Source organism: Stegastes partitus, unplaced genomic scaffold (genome assembly GCF_000690725.1).
Source record: "Stegastes partitus isolate 25-593 unplaced genomic scaffold, Stegastes_partitus-1.0.2 Scaffold1545, whole genome shotgun sequence".
In the NCBI taxonomy this organism is placed as follows: domain Eukaryota; kingdom Metazoa; phylum Chordata; class Actinopteri; family Pomacentridae; genus Stegastes; species Stegastes partitus.
Window position 1 is genome coordinate 101249 of NW_007579276.1, and position 26858 is coordinate 128106.

Below are 26858 nucleotides of genomic sequence, written 5' to 3' on the forward strand. Positions count from 1 at the left end.
CAATCACCAATTAACCTCAGCATGTTTCTGGACTGTGGGAGGAAGCCGGAGAACCCGGAGAGAACCCACGCTGCACGGGGAGAACATGGAGACTCCTTGGTTGTCTGTCTCTAAGTGTAGCCCTGTGACAGACTGGTTACCTGTCCAGGTGAACCTGCCTTCATCCTGAGTCAGCTGACATTGTTTTTGATGTGGACATTTTTGTCCTCAGCGTAACCTTTTTAAATCGATGCCTGAGGGTTAATGTATGGACACTATATTGCACCAACAGATAACACGACTTATTGCCAGTGAAACAGGGTCACTTGTAGGCTAATACTGATGACTCCACAGAGAACTAGAACCACACTCCACCCAGCTCTACAGACAGTTTGAACGCCTTTCAGCGTATTGTTTGTGGTTTCATGGCCCAGAACTTCCTGTCACTTGTTCATTCCCACAGCTGTCATCACTGTAGCAGGCAGCTGTTTGCAGTGAATAAATGCTGCGATAGACCAACATTGTCATTCAGATGCTAAACTCCTGCCATGTCCTACGTTCATCACTTGTTCCTGACTGAGCGCTGCCCTCTTCTAACCAGCAGGGGAAACTGGACAGTAAAATAAAAGGAATCACCAGTAAAACAGCCAAACGATTGCAAATCTAGTTGAATGATCTGTGATCAAGTCAGAGCCAAATGCTCACAGTAGAAAGCCGATGAAGAAAAAAGGGCCTCAAAACAAGGACATTTTCAAGAATGATGATTGAATTGTTTTTCAAAATGAAGACTCTATTTACACTAAGTGCCTAGTTGTGTCAAATTAATTCAGATTGAAATTAATAAGCTGAATATCATCTAAAATGTCTGCATCATTATTTTACAGAAGAAGCAGTCAGACTCTTAAGGAGATGAATTGTTCATTGGCACTGCTGCAGACTTAAAGCTCTGACAACACGATACTTACTGATGTTTAATTCCTGCTGCGGTTGTCTGTTAAATGTCTTCACTTCTTCACAGCACTAACTCCTCAGCTACAGCTTCTGATGTGAGTTTATAAGCCTGCTCCCTCTTTTAAAACACAAGCAGGAGCCGTGGCAATTAAGAGCAGCTCCTGAGAGACCGTTTCACTTATATACCAATCTACTCTCGCTGCTGTGGAGGCAGCTTGTCTGTTAGGAGAGTCAGCAGAATTAAAACCAAGCAAAATGTCACACACTCAAAAGCACTGTGTCGATTCTTGCTTTTTAGACGTCCCCAACTGCTGCCCAATCCGAGGTCAAACTGCAGAGCCTGAGTGATGTTCTGAGAGGAGGAGCTAGCTTCCCCTGGTGAGGCAGTGATTAGAAGCTAAACTTCAGTCTTTTCTAAGTGTTCTGAGTGAGTCTAAATTGGACTTTCAGCTGTTTTCTACAAACCCTGTACTCGTGCTCCTGCCACAGTGGAGACGGTGCTGGACGAGTGTGTGTTTTAACTTCTACCTGTTACCAGGTAAGGGTTTAGAGTGTGAGTCAGAGACAACAGAAATTGATTAAATGTTCTTTTATTTACAATTTTAAATGAAGATGCTGATTATGCTTCCCATTAATGAGCTATTTCCCGTACAAACTTTGCAGCTTTAGCACTTAAATTGCCAGTAAAAGGATTGTCATGATGTGAAGTGTCTTTGGTACGATAACCTCACTTACAAAAAGCACTGAATCAAGTCTGAAGCATTGTTGGGGACAATCTTAAGCCTAAACTATGGAGGACAGCCTCTCAGCAGAATACTGTAAATGTGTGCGTTACCTCTCTGCTCAGGTGATGGCGTGTCTCGGGGCAGTTCAGACAGAAAGACTCCCACATCGTCCAGAGCCTTCGTCACAGCTGGCTCCTTGGCTCTCAGATCCCTCCTGAAACCCTGTGAAAGCAAACGCAATGGCTTCATTTCACTTATCTTCTGAAACAAACTGGACTCAGTGTGTTCTATGGGAGGCTGAAGACACGAAGTCGTTAATGTTTTAGTCAACAGGGCTCAGAATGGGTGTCATTCCAGTGCTGTCTCAGGTTGATTAGCATTTGTCCGTGATTCCTGATTGATGTTTCCTCTTGATCCCTCCAACCTGCTGAGTGCTGAGTGATGCTGGTGCACTGTGTGACCTCATCACATGCACCATAATGACCTTCGGCAAAAAGCATGTCAAGTCTTTCTTTTTTTTTTTTTACATGTCATCCACCAGCAGACTGCATCTTCAAACTTATTTCTGTGATCCACAGAAAACGTTTCTTCTGTGGACGATGAAAGACGTAAATATTTAAACCTGATATTTCCAGCAGCCAGTCATTAACAGAGTGTATTTATTCAAGCACTGTACTTAAAGCTTTGCTGACTTTTTATTTTCTGATACTTTACACGTCTTCTCTTCTGAATTTTAGGGGGAAAATATTGCAATATTGCTGGGCTCAGGTAGCAGCTGTGTGGCTCTGACTGGACTCCAGAGAACAACGAACACTAACTGGACTACATTTCATTGCAGCCCAACACTTTGAATTGATGGGGTTAGAATTTGCTTCAGTCATTCTTCATTCAAACATATGGAATCAGGGAGGCTTTGAAATGGAGATTATTTGTGTTTTTATTCGACTGAACTGCAGTATGAAACACATCTGTCTGCTTTTTCCACTGTCTGACCAACAGGAAAAGCAAGAAAAGGTGGATAAAAACAGATGCACGTTTTTTTAAAATTTATTTTAAAAAGTGACTCTAATAATTTAGACACATGCTGCAGCCTTCTGCCGTTACGACAAATAATTAAAGTGATCATTTTCTGACCACCACCCCCGGCTGGATGTTCAGTGTCAAACACAAGCCCTAAGTCTAAGTGGAGTTGTGCAGTAAGGACTGAAGTTACTCATGTTTTATGTCCCTCTGAGTTGAGACTGACCAGAACAGACTCAGATGTTCTTCGTCCTGTCAGAACTGGCTGTCAGTTTGGAAAAAGCAAAACACTGGAGTTCAGTAAGGCGAGCCTGATGACAGTATTCATAACATACTTCACCTTTGTCTTGAAAAGCTGGTTGTTGTGTTGTAAATCCAAAATGCACGACAATGTTTGTCTTTTTTTTTCTTAAAGGTACCAGTTACAGATCAAAGCTATGTGCTGAGTGAGGTGCAGCACACTTCCTGGGTGCTGCCCTGTGGAAAGGAAGCTGAGTTTTTTGTGCCATCAACAGAACTGTGTTACCAACAGACAACTGTGAATTTTCAGATCTGCTGATTCAGAGACAAGACAATGGTGGTTCGTTTGGCCTGAGTTTCCCAGCATCCTTAGGGAATATGATTCCATGTGTTACTGGTTGTCATAATAAAGTCAATAAACAGCAGATATCACAACCTGGCTAATGAGAAGAAAAGAGTAAACAAGACTCTGGTAAGTTCTTTTTCCCATCCCTGATATGACTACATTTTCAAATGAAGCTCCAAACGTCTTGCTTGCTTAACTGTTGCAGACAGTAAGGATCCCTCCTGCACACAGATAGCATGTGGTGGTAAACAGAAGCCACTGTGTGCATTGAAGAACTGATGCACTTCAGTCGAGATCGCGCCATTCTGCACATCATCACCCAAATAACAAGCTGTGGGTGACTGAAGACATCCTCAACGACAAGGAAAGGGCTTTCAGAGCCGGCAATAGGGAGGAGGTTACAACAATAAAGGGCCACTTAAAGGTGAAGAGGCTCAGAGAAAACATGTGAGGTAGCTGGAGAACACTATAGAGGTCTGGGGAGGAATGAAGGCCGGGACTGGTTTCAGGTCAGCTGGCAGTCGAGCAGTCAAAGGCAGTGAGAACTGGGCCACTGAACTCAGTCTGTTTTTTAGCAGATCTGATGCTAACGCCTCCACCAACCCTACTGCTGCATGCCTGCAACAACCACCACCTACTCCACTCCCCCCTCCCCCTCCTAACAGCCTTTCAGAGCCCCCGTCTCCTCCTCCCTTGGTCTCCAGGATTACTGCACTCTCCACAACGACCCCACCCCTCCTCCATCCAGACCTTTCCCTCTACAGTGAGCTTCCCAGCTGACCATGCTATGAGACAGCTGGTGAGACTCTGCTCAGGCAAGGCCCTGATGGTGTCGGCCCCAGTGTGCTCAAAGCCTGTGCTCCTCAGCTGTGTGGAGTCCTTCACCACGTCTTCAATGCGAGCCTAAGTCTGCAAGGGTCCCTGCCTCGCTCCTGTGCTGAAGATGCCACATCATGGAGACTCTGGAAAGTTTCGTCTTGGAGCAGCTTAGGCCCTTCTTCAGTTCGCCTACTTGTCCCACCTGGTATGGACGACGCCATCATTGACCCGCTCAACCGTATCCATGCCCACTTGGACAAGCTGGCGTGCGCTGTGAGAACCATGTTTTCTGACTTCTCCAGTGCATTCAACACCACCCATGCAGTTGTGTTGGGTGAGATGCAGGTGGCTGCCCCCCTCGTGGCCTGGATTGTGGACTATCTGACCGGCAGACCACAGTAGTGTCAGGCAGTGTGGCTCAGCAACACTGGCGCCTCACAGTGGACTGTCCTCTCTCCTCTTCACCCTTCAGCCCACCAACTTCAACTACTGCAAAAGCTTTCTGATGACTCAGCAACAGTTGGATTTATCAGCCAGGGTGGTGAGGAGGAGCACAGGGCTGCTGTGGACAACTCGGTCCCATCTACAGCTCAGCGTGACAAAGACCAAGGAACTCATTGTGGACTTGAGGAGGACCAAGGTGCCGGTGACCTCTGTTTCCATCCATGGGGTTGATGTGGACATTTTGAAGAACTGTAAGTATCTGGGGATCCACAATGATGATAAACTGGGCAATGAACACTGACGCCCTCTACAGGAAGGGCCAGAGTCGTCTCTATTTTCGGAGGCGGCTGAGGGTCTTCAACATCTGCCAGACTCAGGATGTTCTGAGTGTGTGGTGGCCGGTGCCATCCTATATGCTGCTGGGAGCTGGGGCAGCAGGCTGTGGTGTCTTAGAGGAGGATTCTGTCCAAGTCACATGTGATCTTGGACAGTGTCTCCCACCCACTCCACTCCATGTTGGTCAGCCACAGGACTACATTTAGCAGTAGCCTGTGTTGATAACCTGAGTGTGACGGACAATCATTCCTGCCTGTTGCCATCAAACTACGTAACTCCTCACTCTGAGTCAACAGCTAGACTCTGGCCTGATTATGTTTCAATGCAAGCAGAGAACTCATTTTTCACGTCACTCTTGAGTTAACACTCAAACGTGCACAAGCACAAACACAACTCTGCTGCTATTTACTACACTGTATATAATACACTTGTTATACTTATATGTATATTTTTAGGACATCGTTTTTGTACCTTTTGTTTATCTATATATTTTTTGTACAGTTTATATTTCTAAGACTTCGAATGGGGATAACAGTATTGTAAACAATTACCCCTCTGGCATCGATAAAGTATTTCTGATTCTGAACAAACGCTTAATTTCTGGTACATCTCACGAAGACAGACTGAAAAAGAATCTAGGTCAGGAATGAGAGAAAAATGTAAGAAGTGCGACTACCTTCCGTTCAACAAACAGAGAAATGAAGCAGCTCTGGGATGTTTTTGATTCTAACCTTAAATCGTTGTCATACACTCACTTACACTTTACATGCTTTGACTTTTCTAAGAGGTCCAATAAACCAACAACTCAGAAAAAAACTGTGCAGAACAAAGTGTGCGGTGGTGCTTTCTCCTACCCGGTGTGTGTCCAGCTGTGTCTGCACTACTGGGACGTCGCCCCCTACAGGCGGTTCCTGCTCCAGCTGTTGACTTTTCAGTCTCAGCCAGTTCAGGAGCTCCTGCAGAGACATGTGGAGCCTCTTCCAGGGGGCCATCTCTGAGTCCAGGTGGGCCCTTGAAACAAACACATGGGCATTTTATCTGGTTAGCCTCCCAGTACAGATTCAGATCATTTGGACTGTTGTTGAACCCCAGCGTCCCCTCACCTCATGCTCATAGTTTTGTTGCGCAGGTCGTTCCAGCGCTGGCTCATGTCACCCAGACGTCTCTGGAGCAGCACACCATCCTCAGACTCGCCCACTGAGCTCAGAATCCTCTGGCCGTTTTCATCCAAGGAGTGATACAGCTCCGTGTGGCCGTCGATCTCTGCTTGGAGGTCCTGGTGGCACACACACGGACACCAGTCAGCACCAGTAAACCTCTGAGTAAAGAATCAGGACCAGTACATTCTGCTGGAGTACACTTCATTTTCCTGGTAAAAGCAGCCATTTTTTTTTTAAGGAATTCATTTTTTTCATTTCTTAGTTAGAGTGCACTGTTATGGGATCAGGATCAAAAAACAATGTGACCTCCACATGACAGGAGCTTATAGATATACTTCATTGGATCTGAGCCTTTTACGTAATTATCTCTCTTCGGTGGATTCTATCAACCCGATGCAGAAGTTAAACGACCTGCCTTCCTCGTCATACCCAGAAATGTATTCCTATGTTAAAGTACTACACATTATCAAACAATCACTATAATTAACAAGTTTATGGCTTTTGAACTAGGTGCCAACCCATCTTATTTTGAAACAAACTGGGTCTCGGTTTATTATAAGACACCCTTAAGATCGGCTTCATGAGTTGTGATTAACAGCATTTTAACAGCTGATGCATCATTTACTAATGCTTTACAGAGAAGATGTCCAGCAGGTTTTTCTCCCTCGTCGGAAAGCAGACGTGCTGCCAAGTAGCATCAACAGCAACATCCTGGACCACGTCTACAGCAACATGAAGGGCGCCTCCAAAGCAACACCACGGGCACACTTTGGACGCTCTGACCATATCTCCACATCTATCCAGCCTACAGACAATCCCCAGGCGGCTAAAACTGTTAAAGCGTGGAATGAAGTGACTGATGTGTTCAGAGCTGCTGCTTTTAGAGCAGACTCAGCTGTGGACTTAAAGGAAGTGCTGCTGAGGGAACGGGCTACATCACCCACTGCAGGACTTATCCCAACCAGAAACCCTGGCTCAGCAGTGACGCTAGGTCCATGCTATGTGCTCGCTTTTCTGACGTCAAGAGGGCCACCAGAGACACACAGCAAGGCCTGCAACACATCCCTGACTACAACCAGCCGTGTGCACTACCAGATGAGCTAAATGAGTTGTAGGCTTGCTTCGAGGCCCTCAGCGTGGACCAACAGAGAGACGCTGTATCCGAGGTGAGCCCACAGAACACTTCACTCACTGTGTCAACAACAGATGTGCTCCACGTACTGGAGAGGATAAACCCACGGAAAGCAGCTGGCCCAGACAACATCCCCCGGCGTCCGCTCAGAACCTGCTCAGCAGAGCTGGCTGAGGTGTTAGCAGACATCTTTAACCTGTCCCTCAGTACTGTCCTGCTTCGAGACCACCACCATCAGGAAACGACAGAAGACAAGCACCTGCCTGAACAACTACCAACCCGTGGCACTTCCTCCACTTGTCCTGAAGTGTTTAGACCCACATCCAGAGGACCATCCCAGAACCGGTCCGCTGACAATGCAGTGTGCATCGTCCACACGGCACTGACACACTTGGAGGGCAAGGACACACATCAGAAGGCTGTTTATCGACTACAGCTCAGCGTTCAACACGGTCAGTTCACACAAACTCTCACATGTGTGTCCAGCATCTTGTGACATTTTGGACGGGCCGTGGTCCAGGTTGTGGCTAATAAAACTACCTGTGTACACTTATTTCAGGAGGAATCGTGTATGTTTACATCATGCATGGTTAAAGACAGGCTTATAGCTATTAGTAATCATTCTCTGTGTATATTAAATAACTGCAGCTGCAGAATGAAATGAGCATCTGTAAAGTAAGGGAACTGCACGCATTTACGCAGGTTGAATGGCAAAGGTAACTTCACCAAGGACAGTCTACAAGCTGTCATTAAACAGTATGTCACTAAGCAGCCATGCTCAGGTGGAGTTTCATCATCGACATCATTATTTTACTGTTGGAAGGTATTGGTTATGTCTTCATCATCATCATCATCATCATCATCATCACACAGTGACTGAACTTCCAGCGTTCAGGTAATCATTAATATATTAGGGGTAATAATTATTTGAACAGTTTAAAAAGCTTTAGTCTTGCATTTATCAGTGCATTTATATTTTATTTCTATTATATTGATGCATCACTTCATGTACCTGCATGTGTGAGAAATAATGTGCATCCTGCGGCTCTCTTCTTCACTGTGAGGAACATTCATGTAAACATGACAGAATCATTTTAGAGACCGATGAAGGCGGCAGGATGCGTATCCCGTGTCTGAACCTGCCTTATTTCCCACTACTTCTTAGTTTATGTAGCACACTGCAAACCTGTCTGCACAAGACACACATCGGTTTTCTCTGGAAAAGTGGAATTCATTTTCAAAAAGCGGTTTTATTTTTCAATAAACATTTCTCAAAGATGCAGCAGCGAAGAAGCAGAAGTGTCAAAGCACTGACTGCCATGTTCGGAGGTGCCACTTGACCTGCCTTTGCACTGATAGTCTTTCTTGTTTCAGAGACACTTGCTGTTGTATGATACGAGGACGCATTACCTTGCTTCCCTTTATATGTTAAAAGCTGACAAAAGCAATTAAAAGTGGCTTTAGAGGATAATATCCTGAAAAGAAAAGTTTACCTCTCCGCAAGTTTAAGTTAGAGATCATGACATGTTCATGATACATGAAGAGAGACACAGGACACAATCCAAAATAAAAAACGGAAAGCTCTGAAGGCAGGAAATGAGAGAGCATTACACGATCACCTAATGTACTAAACACATTTCTAGAAAGGAAAGTGTGAAAATGGCATAACATCTGACAGAACTTCCAAACAAAGCTGGTAGACTGATCCTAAAACTCATTATGTAAACGTAAAAGATCACGAGAGACAAAACCGTGACTAATGTTGAGAAGTAAAATGTTCAGCTACAAAAGAACAATGCCTGATTTTTGTTTTCCCGACCTGAACATGGTACACCTTCCTGCGCAGCATCTTCCAAACTTTACCCTGGGATTCCAAAATTATACGTCAAGATGTAGAGGAAGCATCATCTTCTTCTTCTCTATTCCCAAAAGATTCGGTCCCAGTGTGGCTGCATAAGAATGCCCTTTGTTTAAACGTATGTGTGACAGAGAGAAAGATTTGGAGACGAATAGGAAGGGAGGGAGAGTCATAGAGGGATGGAGGGAGAGTTAGTCTCACATAAAGAGGGAGATAGAGTGAAGCGTCTGAGCCACAGCGAGTCCCAAAGAAAAGGGGGTGAGAAAGAGATAGACGAGAAGGAAAAAGGCAGAGAGAACTTGAAAGGGTGCATAAAACGATGAGTGCGCTTATTTTCCAATTAAACTTTATCTGCATGTGGTGTTGTAGCCCGAGAGTGTGTGCACTCACTGGATGCTACGCTGCCTGGCTGGCCACCATTATAATTGGACACAGAAGACTATCTCAGTGCTGCACACAGTGCTGCTGTTGTATTGACAGAGCTCTGTGTGTGTGTGTGTGTGTGTGTGTGTGTGTGTGTGTGCGCGCATGCGAGCATGCATGTGTGTGCAAAGGAAGCATGCACGGGCATCAGTCTGTACCTGTGTGTTTAAAAATTCATTTCCAAAACACTGCACGTGTGTTTCCTTTATGGTACCTATGCTGTGTCTGTCTGTGTGTGTGTGTGTGTGAGTGTGTGTCCATGTCTGTGTGTGTGTGTGTGTGTTTTAGCATATCTGTGTGCCGTTCCACCAGAAACTGTGTGTGGGTGCAGGGTGAGGGCCGAGGGTCAGAATATGTTCTCTTGCAGAACAGAGCCTTCCCTTCAACACCCACAACCCAGTGGGGGCAAATCTGCATTTCTCTGCCAGGCAGCAACGGACCAATGAAAGCGCTTCATGCTGCCATGTCAGCATTCCTATCATACCAGCTGGGCCAGAGAGACGAGGATGTCTTAAACTAAAGTCAAAAACTGGAAGTGCACTGGTTGTGTGACAGATTCCACCTGACATAGTTGTGCAGTCATGGCTGCATCGTTTCATTTCCTTGATGACTGAACTGTTCTTTGCAGAACTTGTCCACTAAACAGCATGGGCAGGGTGATTTTTCTGATGATGACGTTTGAGGCTCTGTAGGTGATTTCCCAAATGCCTCTTCTTCTGTTCCATGTTAATCATTCCTGCTGCTACAACCTGAGAATGGATCTGTTGCTCTGCTCCATTAAGTGGCATCACATGGATGCTTCTGGGCAGCAGGCTTGTGAAGGTGGTGGGTAAAATGAATGCAACAGAGTACAGGGAAGTCCTGGAGGACAACCTGCAAAAGAAGCGTGGCTTGGGAGAAGATCTGTTTTCCATGAAGACCCTGACCTGAGGCATACAGTCAAAGCTGCACAGAGAGACAACAACGTTTTATAGACTCTCTAGGTCCCTGGCTGGACTCAAACAAACCGTCCTGCAGTGCTGTCAGCCTGTCCTCTCTTCTTCACGTCGCCCATAATTCTTATCATACTAGGACTAGTGAATACAACAGGCTCATCGTCCCAGTGCTTCTACTATTTGTGGCCATAACTCCTTTCGCTTTGCAGCAGCTACCACTAGAACAACTTACAAAACACCCTCAAACTTGCAACTCTGACTCCGCTCACCACCTTCAAGCTTAAAATCCAACAGACTGCAGTCGACTGTTGCTCCTGCTGATCACACCGGACTTTACTTACACACACACACACACACACACACACTTTCTTACACCTCATGCACATCTCTTTTCACTCACATGCCTATGCCCCCATGCGTCTCACTTGTTTAATTTGTTCTATGTTATGTTCATGTGTGTATTTGTGTTGGTAATTTCCATGTGTATTTGTTGCTGCTGCCGCCTCTTGGCCAGCTCATGTTTGCAAATGAGAACTGGTTCTCAAACATTTTTATCTGGTAAAATAAAGGTCAAATAAATAACTAAATAAAAAGCCCTGTAGGCCACCATGGCACCCCTGTCCTCTGCTGTCCAATGGAAACCAGTTTCCTCTGTGCCCACAGAGCTTGGGAGCTGGACAATTCCTATCTTTAAAAAAAACAAAAAACTAAACAAAAAAACAGGCATAACACAAAAATAAAGACTTGGACTAGACAGTCTAACACTCACCTGAGTTTCTATATTCTTCTGTACAACACAGCTCCTACTTCTCCTACTGTCTGTATAAAATCATGATAAAATATGAATCCTATGATAAATAGCCAGTATTTTTATGTAGCGAGTCCGTGTGGGGGAAATATGGATGTAAATCTCTCTAAGTGACTCACAGTTAATTGTCAGAATTCATCCATCTCCAGGAGAAGGTCAGTCATTTCCGATGAGCCACAAACCATCATTGTGTTCTAATGCAGCTACTATGCATGGATTAAACTCGGTCTGTGTACAGTATGTGTTGATTACGTAAGCTTTAATAGAAGAGCAGGAGCTGGTCGTCCTTGTGTTTCTGCAGGCAAACATTCTGATGAATATGTAGAACTGAGATGAAAACCAATGTTGGAGTAACACAATAAATAAGCAGGTCATGCAGTGGCTTCTTAATATTTGTGACCTGAAAATGCTGAATGGAGCTGTGCACGGTCTGGGAACAGGAGTCTATAACAGGACAGGAAGGGGCTCTATGTATATGCATGTGTGTGTGTGGGTCTTACCCTCCACTGAGCCAGCAGGTTTCTGGCTGCCTCAGGCTGCTCCTTGTTGGTGGCATCTATTAAAACGTTGCATGTGGTCTCAGCCTCCGTCAGCCAGTTGAGGAACTTCTCCAGGTCGAGGTAAAACTGCTGCAGAAGCTTCAGAGCTGCTTCCAGAGCTGCCTCCCTGTCCGAAACACTGGAGAGAGAGCGAGCAGACACAGACCGTGATCCATGTTAACGAGCTGATATGAGGGCAATGAACAACCACACCGACGGCAGGCTGAAGTAGACACACATACATTCTTCCATTTTAAGCATGTTGTGGGATTTTAATGGACAATTTTACTGAGAATAATTGGCTGAAGTTTTATTTTTACTGTTTCCATTTAAACGTTGATCAACCCAGTATGTTCTCCTGATATAATCGCTTTTTACAAATATGGCAGCTTGAGAAATTAAAAAAACAAAACAATACAGGTAAAATCAGGAAACAACAATTACACAATCACAAAGTCTAAATTTATTGTTAGATGATGCACACCTTCAACTCCTCGACAACTCACCCCTCGTGTACAATAAAATTAGATCGTTATTCATGAAATGTGTCGAGCTGCCTTGTAAACAGACACACCAGCTTGTGTGTTGCACTTCTGGAAGAGTAGCTGCTTAAACCAGACACGCACACACTACAAACCCAGAAAATAACGGTGCATGCTCCGTCTCATGAGCTCTAACGGGGAAACAGATGTAAACAAAACGGAAACTATGGAGCAAAAACATGCAAATAATACGCTGCAGTGAAATCCTATGAAGCATGAAAAGAGAGACATTCAACAAACCAAATACGAAAGTTTTTGTCATTTTTCTCTGAGTTTTGTCTGCATTCAACACACTTTCTGCACACTTGGCCTGTGTGTGAAAAGGTTCTAAGCAGACTGAGCACAGAACCATAGAGCACAGAACCATAGAGCACAGGAAGCAGTCAAACTGTTTGGACTGTTCCATACATACTGTATGCTCCCACACCGTTCTCTTTATAATTTAGTCTGTTTGTCATGTGTTCAGACGAGTTGCAGAGGGTGTTTCCACATAATAACGGTGTGCGTGCTCACCGTTTGTTGATGTGTGTCCAGGTGGCCGCCATGTTGTTGTTGATCTGGGTGACCTTGTGCGTGTCGTCGCTGGCGTACAGCGTGAGCAGTTTGTGGGCCAGTGCGTTGGTTTCATCCACCTGCCCCTGCCACTGCTGCAACTCCTTCACAAAGAGCTGGAGAGGCAGGGAGGAAAGAAGGAAACTGATGGATTAAATGAATGTGATGACTCACTCTGACATTTACATGTCTTTGGTGACATCCAAAGTGTATGAGTAATGTCCTATTTTCTAACCATCTGCTCATAAATCTCCCATGCAAGGTTGAAAAACTGCTTCTACACTGAGTGAGAAAAGACATTCATGCAGTCTGGGAGTGGATGTCCAGCCCACCTTCAGATCAGCGTTCTGCTTCTTCAGTGCATCCACCGTGTACGTTATGCCCTGCCATGACTCCAGTCTGTCATTGGCCTGTTTGATGAGAGGTTCCACCCTTTTCTTGGCATCCAGCCAGTTGGTCGAGTCCTGCAGCATGTTGTGGAGCTGCTTTTTCCGATCAGAGAGTTTGGTCTGAGAGTCTTCCCAGTGAGTCTGGAGCCTGTCAACTACGACAGAAAAAAGAACATTTCACACAAGACATACAAACAAAGCACAAACCAACAACACTTCTGGATTTGTCCACAGACTGAATGAAACTGTGGTTATATTATATTATTATACCACTGAGCTGGGCGAGGTGGCGGCTCTCCTATCTGAAGATCTTATTGAGGTGTTTTGGTTCATAAGCGTATGATCAAGTCAGCTCTTATTTTGTGTTGGCTAGCTTCATCTATCACATGTGGATGGATTCATCTCTCTGCTTAATTTGCATGAATCTCTCAAAGTAGTGGGACAATGGCGGCTTTGTGCCTTAAGCAAAAACAGCATCTTCCAATGAGATCAGGCCATGATGTGTGTGTGTGTGTGTGTGTGCTGAACTTACTGCGCTCAGTAATTGCATTGCGAGTCTCCTGGTTGCCGGTTTTGTTCTTGAGGTTTTGGGCCGCGGTGACCTGTTTCTCCAGGAGTGGGTACCTGTGGTCAAGCTCCTGCAAAGATGTCTGAAAAGGCACAATCACTGCTCTAATTTCATGTCACATTAACACATTATTCTGCACACGTTAACAACAAAAAACAAAAATAAAACAAATACATAGAGTGTGTATTTCTTTCTTGTTTGTATGCACAGTTTGTCGATTTTAATTGAAATATAACTCCTGCCGTCTGGGATGTTGTTGTAATTTATCCGTATATTGATGTAAACGACACATGTTGGCCTGAAGGTTTTCCCAGGTGTACTTTTTACTTGTAGAGCCAAGTGAACATCAGCAGCACTGTTTGTTGTGCTTTCAGTGCAGCGAACAGTGAGCTTGGAGGTCCTGACCTTGAGCTGGCTAATGTTGCTGTTAATGTCGTCGAGGTCAGCCACCACCACTCGCTTGTTCTGCACCATGTTGTCCAACATGGTGAGCCAGTCAGTGAGCTCAGCCCAGGACTTGTTGAACTGAGCCAGAGCTGCTGATTCAGGGAGGGAACTTCCTGTCAGACTTTCATCTGGAACACAAATACAAAACAATAAATAGGCCGTGTATTACAGCCGTGGAGGAAGTGTTCACATCCTTAATAACATAAATAATAATGACACAATGTACATGTGGTCTTTGGATTAAAAGGTGAAATTAAACGGTCGTGTACGGTGCTGTCTGCGTCCCCTCACTGAACTCCTATCTTGATCTTATCCTAAGCCTGGTCCTAGCCCTGGATCTAGTTTTTAATATGACAGTTATCAACACGATCACAGCTCCATTACACATACACAAAGAGGAAAGCAAAAGTACACGTGACAACTGACACAATCACTGAAGAAGCCGATATCTTACTGGCTTTTTTGGCTACGAGCAGAGCAGCCATTCTCTCCTTGTGCTGCTGCAGAAGCTCCAGGATCACCGTCCAGTCCTCTCTCAGCTTGCCATATTTCACCTGCCATCCAACACACACAAACATGCACACAGGTACACAAGGTCAGTCACTGCTGGAAACACCGAGTTCACAGATAGCCTTGTGAAAATATAAAGAAAGGCTTTAATTTTCATACAGCAAGTTGAGGTGGACAAAGCTCTGCAGAATACCACTGTGTGTCCTGTTTTCTTACAAACACGTAACAAGTGCATAATATGGACTTGATGGAATGTTTTCTGCAAAGCCAGTGATAAAATAAAGGAGACATTTATTTTATCACCCTGGGAATTAAAGCAGGCGAGCATATTTAGCACTGAACATGTCTGCCATAAAAGTATAAGATACCTTCACAACATAGAGTTAACAGCAGTTGACAAAGAATGGATGCCATGAGACTGGTTACTTTTAATAGTGTTCAGTTCCCTCACCTTAACTGGCTGGCCGGGAGGAATGTCCTTGTACAGCTGCTCTGCTCGCTCCAACGCTGACTCCACCTCTGGGTGCTTCACTTGCACTTCCTCAATGAGCTGGCAAAGCAAACGGCCAAACAAAACTTGTGCTTAGGATCGAATGTTGTGGTACGAGAAAATAGTGTTAATACCACTCATGTGTGTGTGTGTGTGTGTGTGTGTGTGTGTCCTACTGTGGGTGGAGGCTCCTCAGGGCAGTGCTCCAGCTTGGCTCTGGTGCTGGAGGCCCAGGCCGTCAAGTCATCCAGCTGACCCTGAAGCTTCTCCAGCTCCTTCAGTAGCCTCTCCAGCTCCAGCTGACGCTCAGGCAGAGCCTTGGACACCTAAAGGAGGACAGTGATCAGGGAAGCTGTATGGAAAAAACATTTGACTTGTTGGGTGTCTCTACATAAATGTATAAGGTCATCACCTTACTGTTCAGTTCACTTCGTCTATGATGTGGTTTTACTGTGTGGAGTGCTATGAGATGACGAGCTGTGAGTTGGCGCGATGTTAATACAGTTTCTCTGGTCAGTCTGCAGTGGACCTCTGCTTGCTCCTTCTGTCCATCTCTTAGGTTTATTTATTTTTTTACAGGAAGATATTAATTTGTTCTTCTGCATTTAATAAGCTCAGTGTGAAAATCATCTTTCGTTTAAACACTAAGGAAGTTGAATTTATATTCTCATGGACACCGACTAACACCAACCTATAGGCCTATTTGGGGACCAATACAAGGCAATTATTATTATATAATTATAATTATTAATGTATGTTAATGTTAACGGTGTGGCAACGCAGCACAGGATTTCTAGAGAAATGAGGACTTCCTGTTGTGTTTGTCGATTGAAAGCACAAACAAAGCTCCTCCAAAGCCTGGCAGCGAATATTTCCATTACAAGTGTGTTAACGATGAATTTTAAAGGCGTGGATGGCCAAGACTGTCCTCGTACGGTCTCTCCTCATGCCAGACTTTTGTTTTGAGGGCCACTTGTTTCTCTGCCCAGTCGGCACACTTGTAGCTTTGACATTTACAAATGTTGGGTCACATGCCAAAATCTCCTTCATTGGCCAGTGAATGTTCTGTTTCCTCACTCGGATAAAAACATGTGACAGGGTGTCGTTCCGGTGGGCCTTGGCAGCACCACACTGATGATTACCAGAGCACACTGGTCAGTTAGATTTTATACAACAGCTCTTACTGTTTCGCTGCATTAAGCGGTGGTATAGTCCAACAACACAGTAACATGTGCCGTTCATTTTGTTGCTCGTTGCCTAGTAACAGCGTGCCATTACTAAGCGTAATTAACACTTTAAAACCAAGTACATTACCGTGGATGTGTTCCCATGCTGAAAATATGCCTGTTCCAGTTAAATCTGAAGAAAGTGAAACTGAAGCACTTACTTGAGGCTCTTGATTTGGTGGCTGGTTTGCTTTGTTGCACCTAATATGTGCAGCTGTTACAGTCAAGTTTACAGACAGTTGTATGTGTTGTTCTACAAGAAAACAGGTAAATACAATAAGACCTGAAGGGTGAGCAGTGATTAACCTGGTTACACGGTAAAATGTGAAGGGAACTGGAGGGAGCCAGCGATGCTTTCATTGGGCCATAGCTGGCATTCTCATTGGCTGGGGAGTTTCTGGACTGGGGGAGTCAAAATCTGAGTGTGCAGAAGCAGTGTGAGCGCAAGGAGACACTCTGACACTGAAGGGAAGGACGTTTGTGCAGAAACAGTAATTGTGAGTGAAGAGATGCAGTTTCGAGCAGGTTTGGACCAGAACCGGGGCTGTTTGAGAAAGAGGCCTGCATTTGGAGGCACTATGAATTCTGCACAAATTCTCCAATTCTTCATACCTCCATAGAAAAAGCAAAGTCATTCATCAAGGATTTCAGCTGATAGCCAAAACACCAAACATATGTTGTAAACAGACCTGGAACCTAAGGAGCTAATGTGCTGTGAGCTACAGTATTCATGGTGCAAGCAGCTGACCTGAGACCAGCGGGTGTTGATCATCCTGATGTCTTTCTGTTTGTCTGCAGGAACTGTTGTCTGCTTGTGTTTGGAGTTCAGATCCTCGACCGTTGCCTTCTTGGCAGGAAGCTCCTCCACGTGTGCCTGATATAAACACACACACACAAACAAACAAACAAACAAGCTGAATTTCTAAGAAATAATGCAGCAGATGAAAGCAGGACAATTTAAATCAAATTATGTAAGATCACACGCACACATACGTAACAATACGGTTGTCAAGGTTAAACAGTAAAAACTAATAGCATCTCAGTGGACACCATAAAATCTTCACAACTGGATTAACTGGTTCGGGATGCTGCGGCCCACATGTAAAGCAGCTACTGTGTTCTGTCTTCATGGTACCTGGACTTTAGGCAGAGTCTCTCTAATGTGCTGCAGCTCTGCAGGCTGCAGACGGATGGCCAGCACGCCCTCCGCCTTGTCCAACCAGCCTGCCATGCTGTCAATGTCCTCCTGCATCGCTGCAGCTGCTGTACGCGCCTCTGCAGACCTGCAGGATGAGGGAGTTAATGGAAAAACAGAACAAACATGCACATGTGAAAAGGTGGAAACGCTGCCAGAAGGCTCCATGAATGCTTGTGGATATACTAGAATAATGACACTCTGTCAGCAGAAGAATGATGACGATCCAAAGCACGCTGCCAAAATCACACAAGAATTGCTGGAGATGAAAAATAGTTTTTACAAATTATGACCTGTATGCTTTCTGATTTGAATCCACCAGAAAGACTAAACTTTGACTATAATCAAAAATAAAGGCAGGCATATGAAGAATTCAAAATGAAGGACCTGAACTTTAGTAAAAGGCGTTTGTGGCACTGAGGTGGGGCCTGTATTTTTAATATAGGAAATCTAAACTCTTTGTTTTTTTATGCTGAATAAGAGCAAATGCTCTCGTGTTCAAATTAGAACTGATAAAATTACTGCAATGTGATAAAATGTTGTACGATTACATATTTAATTTATGTGTCACGAATGTTTAATTTGTGTTGCCTCATCCTGCTGCAGTATTTAGGATTTGTTTTGTTTTTTAGCGCCATCTTTTTCCACTCTTTTTTTCTGTCCATCTTATGAACAATATTGAGTCTCAGCAGGACATCCACGATCTCTTGACTGGTCAGGGTTACCTCTGTACCTCTGTATTGTTAGCCCACAGTGGCCAAAAACAGGTCTGCGAGGGTTTTCCCTGCTCCTCCTGACTGCCTCTCCACCACTGGCACACTATATGAAACTCCTCATGCATCCCATCTCTTCGGTTTTTTCTTTCTTGTGGATTTTGAAACAGCTTCACAACAACAGGCAACTCCAACAGGCCATTTGTTCATTTGCTGTGTTCTTGAAAAAAAAGTTGGAATGTTCTGATATGTCATCTCTGGATCCTACGACATGTAAGTAAAGTGTGAGTGGATAAAGAAGGAGGTCTAATGTTGGCACCTGTAAACACTGATACACACTTTCATCCACAGTCTGCACACACACACACACACACACACACACACACACACACACAAACCTCCTCCTGCGTTCGTTCAGCTGCTGGCAGACGTTGGCCCACCGAGTCTTGAGTAATTTGAGCTGTGTTCTGAGCTGCAGGGCATCGTCTGGTGTGCTCAACTGGCTGATGTCCTCTCCTGCAGAAATCACTCTACCCAGCACCACCTCGTTGCTGGGTATGGCCTCCGTCAAGTCCTGCACGTGCACACACACACACACACACACACACACAAAGAGTTACTGATCAGTGTTTTCACTGCTTGGTTGTTGTGTTTACCCGTAGTTTAGTTTTTCATGATTCTTGTGCTAACTGATTTTGTTTCCAGAGGTGAAAACTGACAACAGCTGTGTGCACGATAAGACAGTAGAATGAAATGTCACATCGTCCTGAGAAATATTCAACCATTTAGAAAAAGACTGCTCTGACATTTATAAATGATTGTAAACAACGATTTGCAACTCAGTGCAATGGGTATCACCGACATGTAGCTATTGCATAACCACGACTAGAACTGCATGTGCATCTGTTTTTCTCTTTCAGATTCTGCATCCGTCATGCAGAAACCATGAATTAACCTCCATATCTGCTGCGTCCCTGAGTATGTGCGGGTTCTCTAAGATCTGCATGACATAAAGTTTGCCATCTCCACACGTGGACCCGTCTGCAGGTGTCCGCGTGCAGGCCAGAATGTGTCTGTGCAACCGCTCTTCTACAACGGCAACAGTGAACGCTCAGGTGTGTGTGTGTGTGTTTGCATCATCAGACATGCTCAGTCCACTTTGAGCTGCTGTGATCAGCTCTCGATGTCCACCTCAACAGACAAAGATGCAGTGACCAAGTGCCACTCAACAGCCAGCCTGTGTGTGTCTGTGCAGAGACGGGGGGCCATCTGGTACCTCAAAGCACAATCTGCCACCTGAATCACACCCAATGCTTAACCCTCTCACACACACACACACACCTACACACACACACACACACACACACACACACACACACTCTGAACTGATAACTAAATATCAACTGTTCACAACAACCTTTCATATCTTCTCCTTTGTGAATGCAGTCAGATCAATTAAAAAGGCTTCTGTTTACCCTCACAGTACATATCTTTTTTTTCAGCTTTTGGGGTGGATGTAAGAATTAAATAGTCAAATTTGATGATCTAATATTGTTGGATGAGGCGTGTTGTGTTTGTATCCAGGCAGAATTCACTGTCAGACTCTCACCGTCTTCCTCTTGACACCTGTCATCTGTGTGTGTGCTTGTGTACTCTATTGACTTCAGATGAAAACTAGCCCTAGCACACAGAGAGCTCATGGTAAGTTAGAGTGTAGTGGCAGCTTGCTCCAGACTAAAATAGAAATGACTGGAAGCAGTGAGAGCAACACACTAATATGCTCATATGATAAACATTTTGTCTGGATGTTATGATGTTCATGGTGATGACATGAGCGTGCTGGTATCACTTCCATCCATCCATCATCTCTACACCTTCATCCTCACCAGGGTCATGGGGGGCGGAGTCTATCCCAGCTGACTCAGGGTGAAGGCAGGTTCACCTGGACAGGTAACCAGTCTATCACAGGGCTACACTTAGAGACAGACAACCAAGCACACTCACATTCACACCTACGGACAATTTACAATCACCAATTAACCTCAGCATGTTTGTGGACTGTGGGAGGAAGCCGGAGAACCCGGAGAGAACCCACGCTGCACGGGGAGAACATGGAGACTCCACGCAGGAAGATCCCGGGTGTCCTCACCGGGACGCCAACCAGCGACCTTCTAGCTGTGAGGCCACGGTGCTAACCACCGAGACACCTGCAGCCCCTCACACAAAACAGTGTGTGAATAATGGATGTTGCTGCAAAAGGGAAAAACTAGAAAGTGCTGGACTTTTTTCTACTCCTGCTTGGCTATGTTATATCTGTCACGCTATGTCATTATATGTCACATGTCGTTAGGCTATGTTATATGTTATTTTGCTGTTACTTTGTATCTGCAACACTATGAAAGCAACACTGACATATAGCATAGCTTTGGGCGTAAAACAAAGAAAAAGAGCAGACAGAAGCAGCTTCATGTGCCCTGACCCAGAGCCCTTCAGCAGATGAGTCATCCACAACTGGAACAAACTCAACATCTTTCTGGATACAATCAGTCATGTGTGTACAAACCTGTGGTTAGATTTGTACACCAATGCGTATGCGTGTGTGTGTGTGTGTGTGTGTGTTACCCTGAGGTGCTGTCGATGTGCTGCTGGATTCTCACTCTCTGCCAGTTTCAAAGTGCTCTCGGCGTCATTCAGCCACTCCTCCAGAGTCTTCTGATCTGAAACCAACTTCTGCCACTTTGAGTTGCAGTCCTGCCAACGCCTTGATGCACACAAACAGACAGAACAGACATGTTATACATACTTGTAAAGGCCATGTGCATCAAGGCAGACTTGAGTTTCCAGTGATTTTCTATGATGAGCTCAAAAGCTGTAAGTCGATGGAAAACATTCTTTTACTTTGTGAAACACGGTCTTGTTTAGAACAAGCTGATGTATGTAACTGTATATTATACAGACTCGGTGGCAGGTTAGAGAGACTCACTACTTCTAATTTCTAACATTGTGCTCTGAGGGGACTTTTGAAAAAAGCATAGGTGGGTGAACGAATACAAAAGGGCTTACACTTGTATGTATAAACTCTTAATGTAGGTTGCAGAAGTTATTAATATATGGCTTAGATGAATAATATCCAGGCAGGGATGCCGATATGTTTTTTTTCTGTTAGGGCCAGTGTTGATTAAAGGCTGATAACTGATACCTGGGATCGATACACATTAAACGTGGTTTATTCACACCATGTGATAGCAGGGAACATACCATTTACAACTAGACTACTTCAATAGTAAGGATTACTGTCTCTTCATATTTACAACAGAAATAGGCGTGATGACGTTTGAGGGTTATGCGATGCTGTCACGCTCTCCTGTTTATTGATAGGTGATTGATTGAGATCAATAACAGCTTGCCTCCTGCAGTTCCGTACGCTGTTCTGTCTTCATCTCTCTTCTATCACGTTTACTGCCCACCAAGGCCCATATCTTAAACAACTACTAATTATTGTTCTCCAGACACTGTTCCAGGGTAGTCTGTGGCTGCCTCCTAACGTAGCCGCTAGCCGTTAGAGTAGCCTCAGTAGCTAATGTCCTGATTTGTGGAGATGGCTGCACTTGTTCAGTTGCAGGCCGTGTCTCTGCTAGAAAGACGTGTCTGTCAGTGAGAGCAGGTTGTTAAAGTTAATCAGACTTCAGAAAGATGTTACGGAGCTCCAGGTAGCATTAGCCGAATGCACCGTAAAGTGATAGCTTTAGCCTAACGCTGTCATCAAAATAAGCTCCAGCAGCACCACTTGTTGTTACCTACAAAGAAATGATTGGACTGTTTGAGTTGAACATGAGGAATGCTTGAGGATGTGGTGTTTACTACACCTGCCACCTCACCTGCTGATTGGCTGTTACTTATCAATCAGATAGAGCTGTGGGCAGGGCATTGCTGCATTGTGTGTGTGTGAGTCCTCCTTACTTCAGCCTGTCCTGGTAGAGCTTGTTCAGTTTGTCCCAGTTGGTGCTCAGGAGGGTGGCAGTCTCCTGGATCCTTTGGGCCCCCAAAGGCCGAGCCCCCAGAACCATGTCCTCTCTGCGGGCCAGCGCTCCCTCCACTGGGCCTCGCAGCTGCTCGATGTTGTCTTTCACCTCCTGGATGTGTGGAGCAGACACCAAAAAATCAGAGGTTTGTTGTGTGAAAGTTGCCAATAACTTTGAGACCTGCATTTGTACGATATAGTCCTCGTTGTTCGTCAATAGGCAACTTGTAGATAACTAAATGTATGCACCCTGCTGCAGAAGGAGTTGATGTGGACACAGACAATTAGATGGAGTAACAACAATCTTCATTAGATCCTGAATGGAGATCTTTGTTGTATTGCATCTCAATTATTTATTTATAAAAACAACACATTTTGACTGAGTCAGTGCTGCTACTGCTGTTTGATACGGCATTTTAGAAATGTAATATATGACAGTTAAAAATAATTCTTCTATAAACCACGGTTCAACGTACCTGAGCTTTTATCATGACAGTTTAGTCTGCTCCAAAGACCCAAAGCAGGCTTTGATTTTAATATTATTATCATCGTTATTACACGTAAAATTCATCCTGTTCGGGACCTTTTTAATGAGAATCCAGGCAATGGTAGAGCCTCTTCTAAAGCTCTCGTTAGGTAGAATATATAATTAGTTTAGCCCCTCAAAATAAAGAGAAAGCAGCAGTGTGCTATTCGTTGGTGGTTCAGCATTGAATCATGGTCAATTTGATTTGGCTTTTTTGACAAGACGTAACAAAAAAGACTGGTGAAGTAGGCCTGAAAAGCCCCTATTGACATGTAAGAGGTCTTATTTTGACAGTCTAGTACACTTCAGACCATCCTGGTAACACTTTATTATTATTATTATGATTATTATATTTCCATGGTGACAGCAATATAAAAATATGTCATGACAAGGAAATAGTCTAAACAAACGAGGGACCAAGATCATATTTTCTGTCATATCGACAGCAATATAATAATATAAATAATGACTGGTACAGTGTTATTTCCAGATAAATGCAGTCCTTCAGACAGAAGCTCTGAAGCAGTGCTGACCTTCAGGCAGTGCTCCTGCTGAGGCAGGTTATAATAAGCTGCAGGCCAGTATTCAGGAGAGTTCAGCTTGAAGTCCGTCTCTGACACTGAACGCAGCAACGCCTGCAGCTCTGTTAGGTAGTCCTGGTTTCACACACACACACAGAGAAAGAGAAGAAGGCAACAGCATGTGTTCAGAGAGGACGATCAGACCAGAAGAGTAGAACACTCTGACTGCACACATAAATAAGTCTATTGTATCATGCTTCACTAACCAGGCAACATATCAAAGCAAATCACACTTTTTAACTGATTGCAGGAACCAATCTGGGGCTTCAGTCAGATTATTATTTTTTAAATGTGTGAGAAAATCTCTGGGTTCTAAATCCTGATAAGCCCAGATTGTTTTGGGCTGTCAGATGCCATGTGATTTTCCACCGTGTCAAGAAAAATCCTCTTTAAATGAAGTATTAATCTCTGTTGTGTATCACAATCAACTTACTTTTATTCATGTTCTGTGACTGTAACGGAGAACTGACAGGAGTTGTACGTCAGCCCTGACCCTGAGGCGCACTAATCTACATCAGCATGGCACATGAAGCCTCCCTCTACAGAGCACAGATTCTGGGATATCACCACTTGTCTCTGTTCATTTCAACTCATTGTTATGCTTGTGTCACTTGGGCAATCACTCCCCCCTGTTTAATGACACTTTTTAATTAACCCAAAATAATTCTTACACATTAGCATAATTAGCAGCCTTAGAGGAAGTTAATGATGCTGCTGGCCTGCCTGCAGCAGGGAGGAGGCTACCAGCTCCTTCCCTGACTGTCCTTTGCAGCAGAGGGACTGTTCTGTGTCGTCTCTGCCTTTTGTTTTTACTCTACTTACATCTGAATCATTAAAGGGTACTCGAATGATTTACTGAACAAACTTATTTCCAATCATGCAACTTGATAGCATCTTTCTTTTGACCGGGTGTCTGCACAATTTAAAAAGTAATGCTTTAAGACCTCATCAAAGAATGGTGCAGCAGTAATAGGGACCAGTTTAAACTCTAGACCCCCAGTCTGTCAGAGTTCTGTTTAAAACGCCCTTTTCTAACATCTGCCATGTGTACGCGGTGTCACAGGGTGAAATGGAGAGACAGAGCTGTGAATGGCCCAGTTTCTCTGCTTATACTAGCACTGTGCTCGCTGCAGATGAACAGGTCTGTCACACTGGGTTATCGTGGGTAAACAGCTCCTTACTGTTTTCATCATTAGCAACATTAGCACAAACCTGATACGTACATTCTCGGGGTGAGCACATCTGAAAATGTACATGATATGCAAATTAACTACAGCTGCTCATTGGTCCATATGGGTGATAACAAACGTCAGTCCATCTTAGTCTCAGATAAAAGTTTTAGGACAAAACAAATGACAAGCCCTTAAAATGCTCAGAATATTACAGTTCCATGGCAGGTGGGCAAAGGTAGCCAAACCCAAACCACCTGGACCGTATGGGGAGACTGTTGAAAGGATAACTTCACCTTTGTCTTAAAAACCCCCCAGACGTCCACCATGTTACTCTATCTCCTCCCACGTATAAAACCATCTTGTTAAGTGCAATATTACATCTACCTCTCTGCTGCACAAATGCTTAGTGCTAAACATACCTACCTTTGACTTTCTACTCTTTACACTTACATTGCTGTATTTTTACTTATATTTTGCTCTTGTTTTTACTGTACTTATTATTTATGAGGCTTTTTCTTAAAAAACCCCGGACCTGAGTACTAATTTTGCACCACAAATTGAATGTGAGCTGGCACAACAAATAAAAGTTCCTTGAATCCTTGAATAAATACAGTGAAACCCTACATTAGTTAACATTTCCATCACAAGCTACTGTGGAAGCAAAGCTGCATTTTAACTCACATTTCCATTAGTGAGACTTAAACAATGTTAATTATTCACAGTTAAAGGGCTCACTATAGTAAATACTAATAGTAAACACTCTCTGGTGTCTTTTTGGTGCTTAACTCTGCCTGTTGTCTGACTAAACCTCCACAAAGGCACAGCAGGGATCTAAATGTGACTGTTGAAGCCATGCAGTGGCCTCACAGAGACCTCAGAGGAACCTAACCCTAACCCTTCAGGGACTGTTCGACTGAACTGGGCTGGATTAGTGTTTAGACAGCGCAGGAGGGAGACAAGTATGAAACCGAATTGAGAAATGAAGCAGTAAAATCCATCTGTGATACGTACAGCCCCTGTTTTTCTAGTATTTCTAGTGTAAACGTGACTGGAGCAGCATGAGAAACTGATGACAGTGATCAGTACTTCCTTCAGTGTGCATACAGGCAGGTACGTACAGACTTCAGACAGGTGAAGTTATCCTCTAAGATATGGCGACTGGTGGAAAGATGGTGGTCAATGTTGGACGTATTAAAAGCCAGGGCTGCACAGAGCTAAATGCTTGGACTAACCCAGTGTGAGAGACCTGCACGTGATCACCTTTCATTTATTGACTCACATTCAAAGTAAAAGCCCACAACAGTACCTGTAAACACTACTCACACACTACAGTTTTCTAGTCAGTTCAGTTTCGTGTACATGTTTGTGATTTGTGTTCCTGAGAGTTGACACCAGAGCAGAGTAGATGTAAATGATGAGAGGGACACAGGCTTCGTCTGTGACAATGAAAACCATACCACAGTCTGCTGCTGTGGGAAACTCTGCTAGCTTCAGAGGTCAGATGGTCACTAATGACTCCGAGCTGCATCCTTAGCAGGAAGTTTGGGTCGAGCAGTTATTCCAGTCTGGTTAAGTTGTCTTCTAACTGATCTGTAGCTCCTGTCAGCAAACACAGATTTATGCTCTGCATCTGGAAACAGAATCAGAGCAAGTGTGGCGTTTTTAAACTGGCTGATGTTTCAGATACTCAGATAGTTTTCTATAAATTCAAGGCTTCAGGTTGTGTCCTCGCCTGACAATGCCTAAAGCCAGGAGACAGATGAGACCTCAGACTAACCTGTGTGTCCCACTCTCATCATCTGGTCAACTCTGCTCTTTGTTCTAAGTTCAACTTGGACTGAATACACATCTATAAGCCACTAGTGTGGAATGCTTTGCAGGAGAACCGGCAGCAGCCCTGCAGCATGCTGCACTGATTGAATGCTGCTGAGAGGAGATGAACATGACTAAGGGCTCTGTTTAGTTTGCAGCCACAAGTGCAGCAAGAATTACTTCTCAATGCTGATGGAGTGGCTCCTCTCCTTTGTTTAGGTGATTCTATTTGCACCAACAATGACAATGAGTTTGCAGTATTTTGGTGAATACAACACTATAGAGTTACTTATTATTTTAATGAAAACTAAAAATAATAAAAATGAAATTTTAATTCTACCATCTTAATATTCAACGTGCCGTACTGTTGTTTACCAGGTATGACTTAATGAGGATGCT

At 44.2% G+C, this 26858-nt stretch overlaps 1 protein-coding gene across 1 annotated transcript in view; it reads right to left on the minus strand.

The window, feature by feature from the left end:
• dmd (dystrophin) overlaps positions 1-26858 on the minus strand; it is a 123849-nt gene that overhangs the window by 53800 nt on the left and 43191 nt on the right. The window contains exons 28-44 of the mRNA XM_008300463.1: positions 23428-23550; positions 22308-22480; positions 20970-21108; positions 18746-18921; positions 17575-17722; positions 17188-17313; positions 15390-15539; positions 15175-15273; positions 14668-14767; positions 14172-14341; positions 13731-13848; positions 13142-13353; positions 12771-12925; positions 11677-11854; positions 5964-6136; positions 5715-5871; positions 1766-1877 (exon numbers count right to left, since the gene is read on the minus strand). Coding sequence (XP_008298685.1) covers positions 1766-1877; positions 5715-5871; positions 5964-6136; positions 11677-11854; positions 12771-12925; positions 13142-13353; positions 13731-13848; positions 14172-14341; positions 14668-14767; positions 15175-15273; positions 15390-15539; positions 17188-17313; positions 17575-17722; positions 18746-18921; positions 20970-21108; positions 22308-22480; positions 23428-23550 — 2509 coding nt within the window. The remainder of the gene's footprint in view (positions 1-1765; positions 1878-5714; positions 5872-5963; positions 6137-11676; positions 11855-12770; positions 12926-13141; positions 13354-13730; positions 13849-14171; positions 14342-14667; positions 14768-15174; positions 15274-15389; positions 15540-17187; positions 17314-17574; positions 17723-18745; positions 18922-20969; positions 21109-22307; positions 22481-23427; positions 23551-26858) is intronic.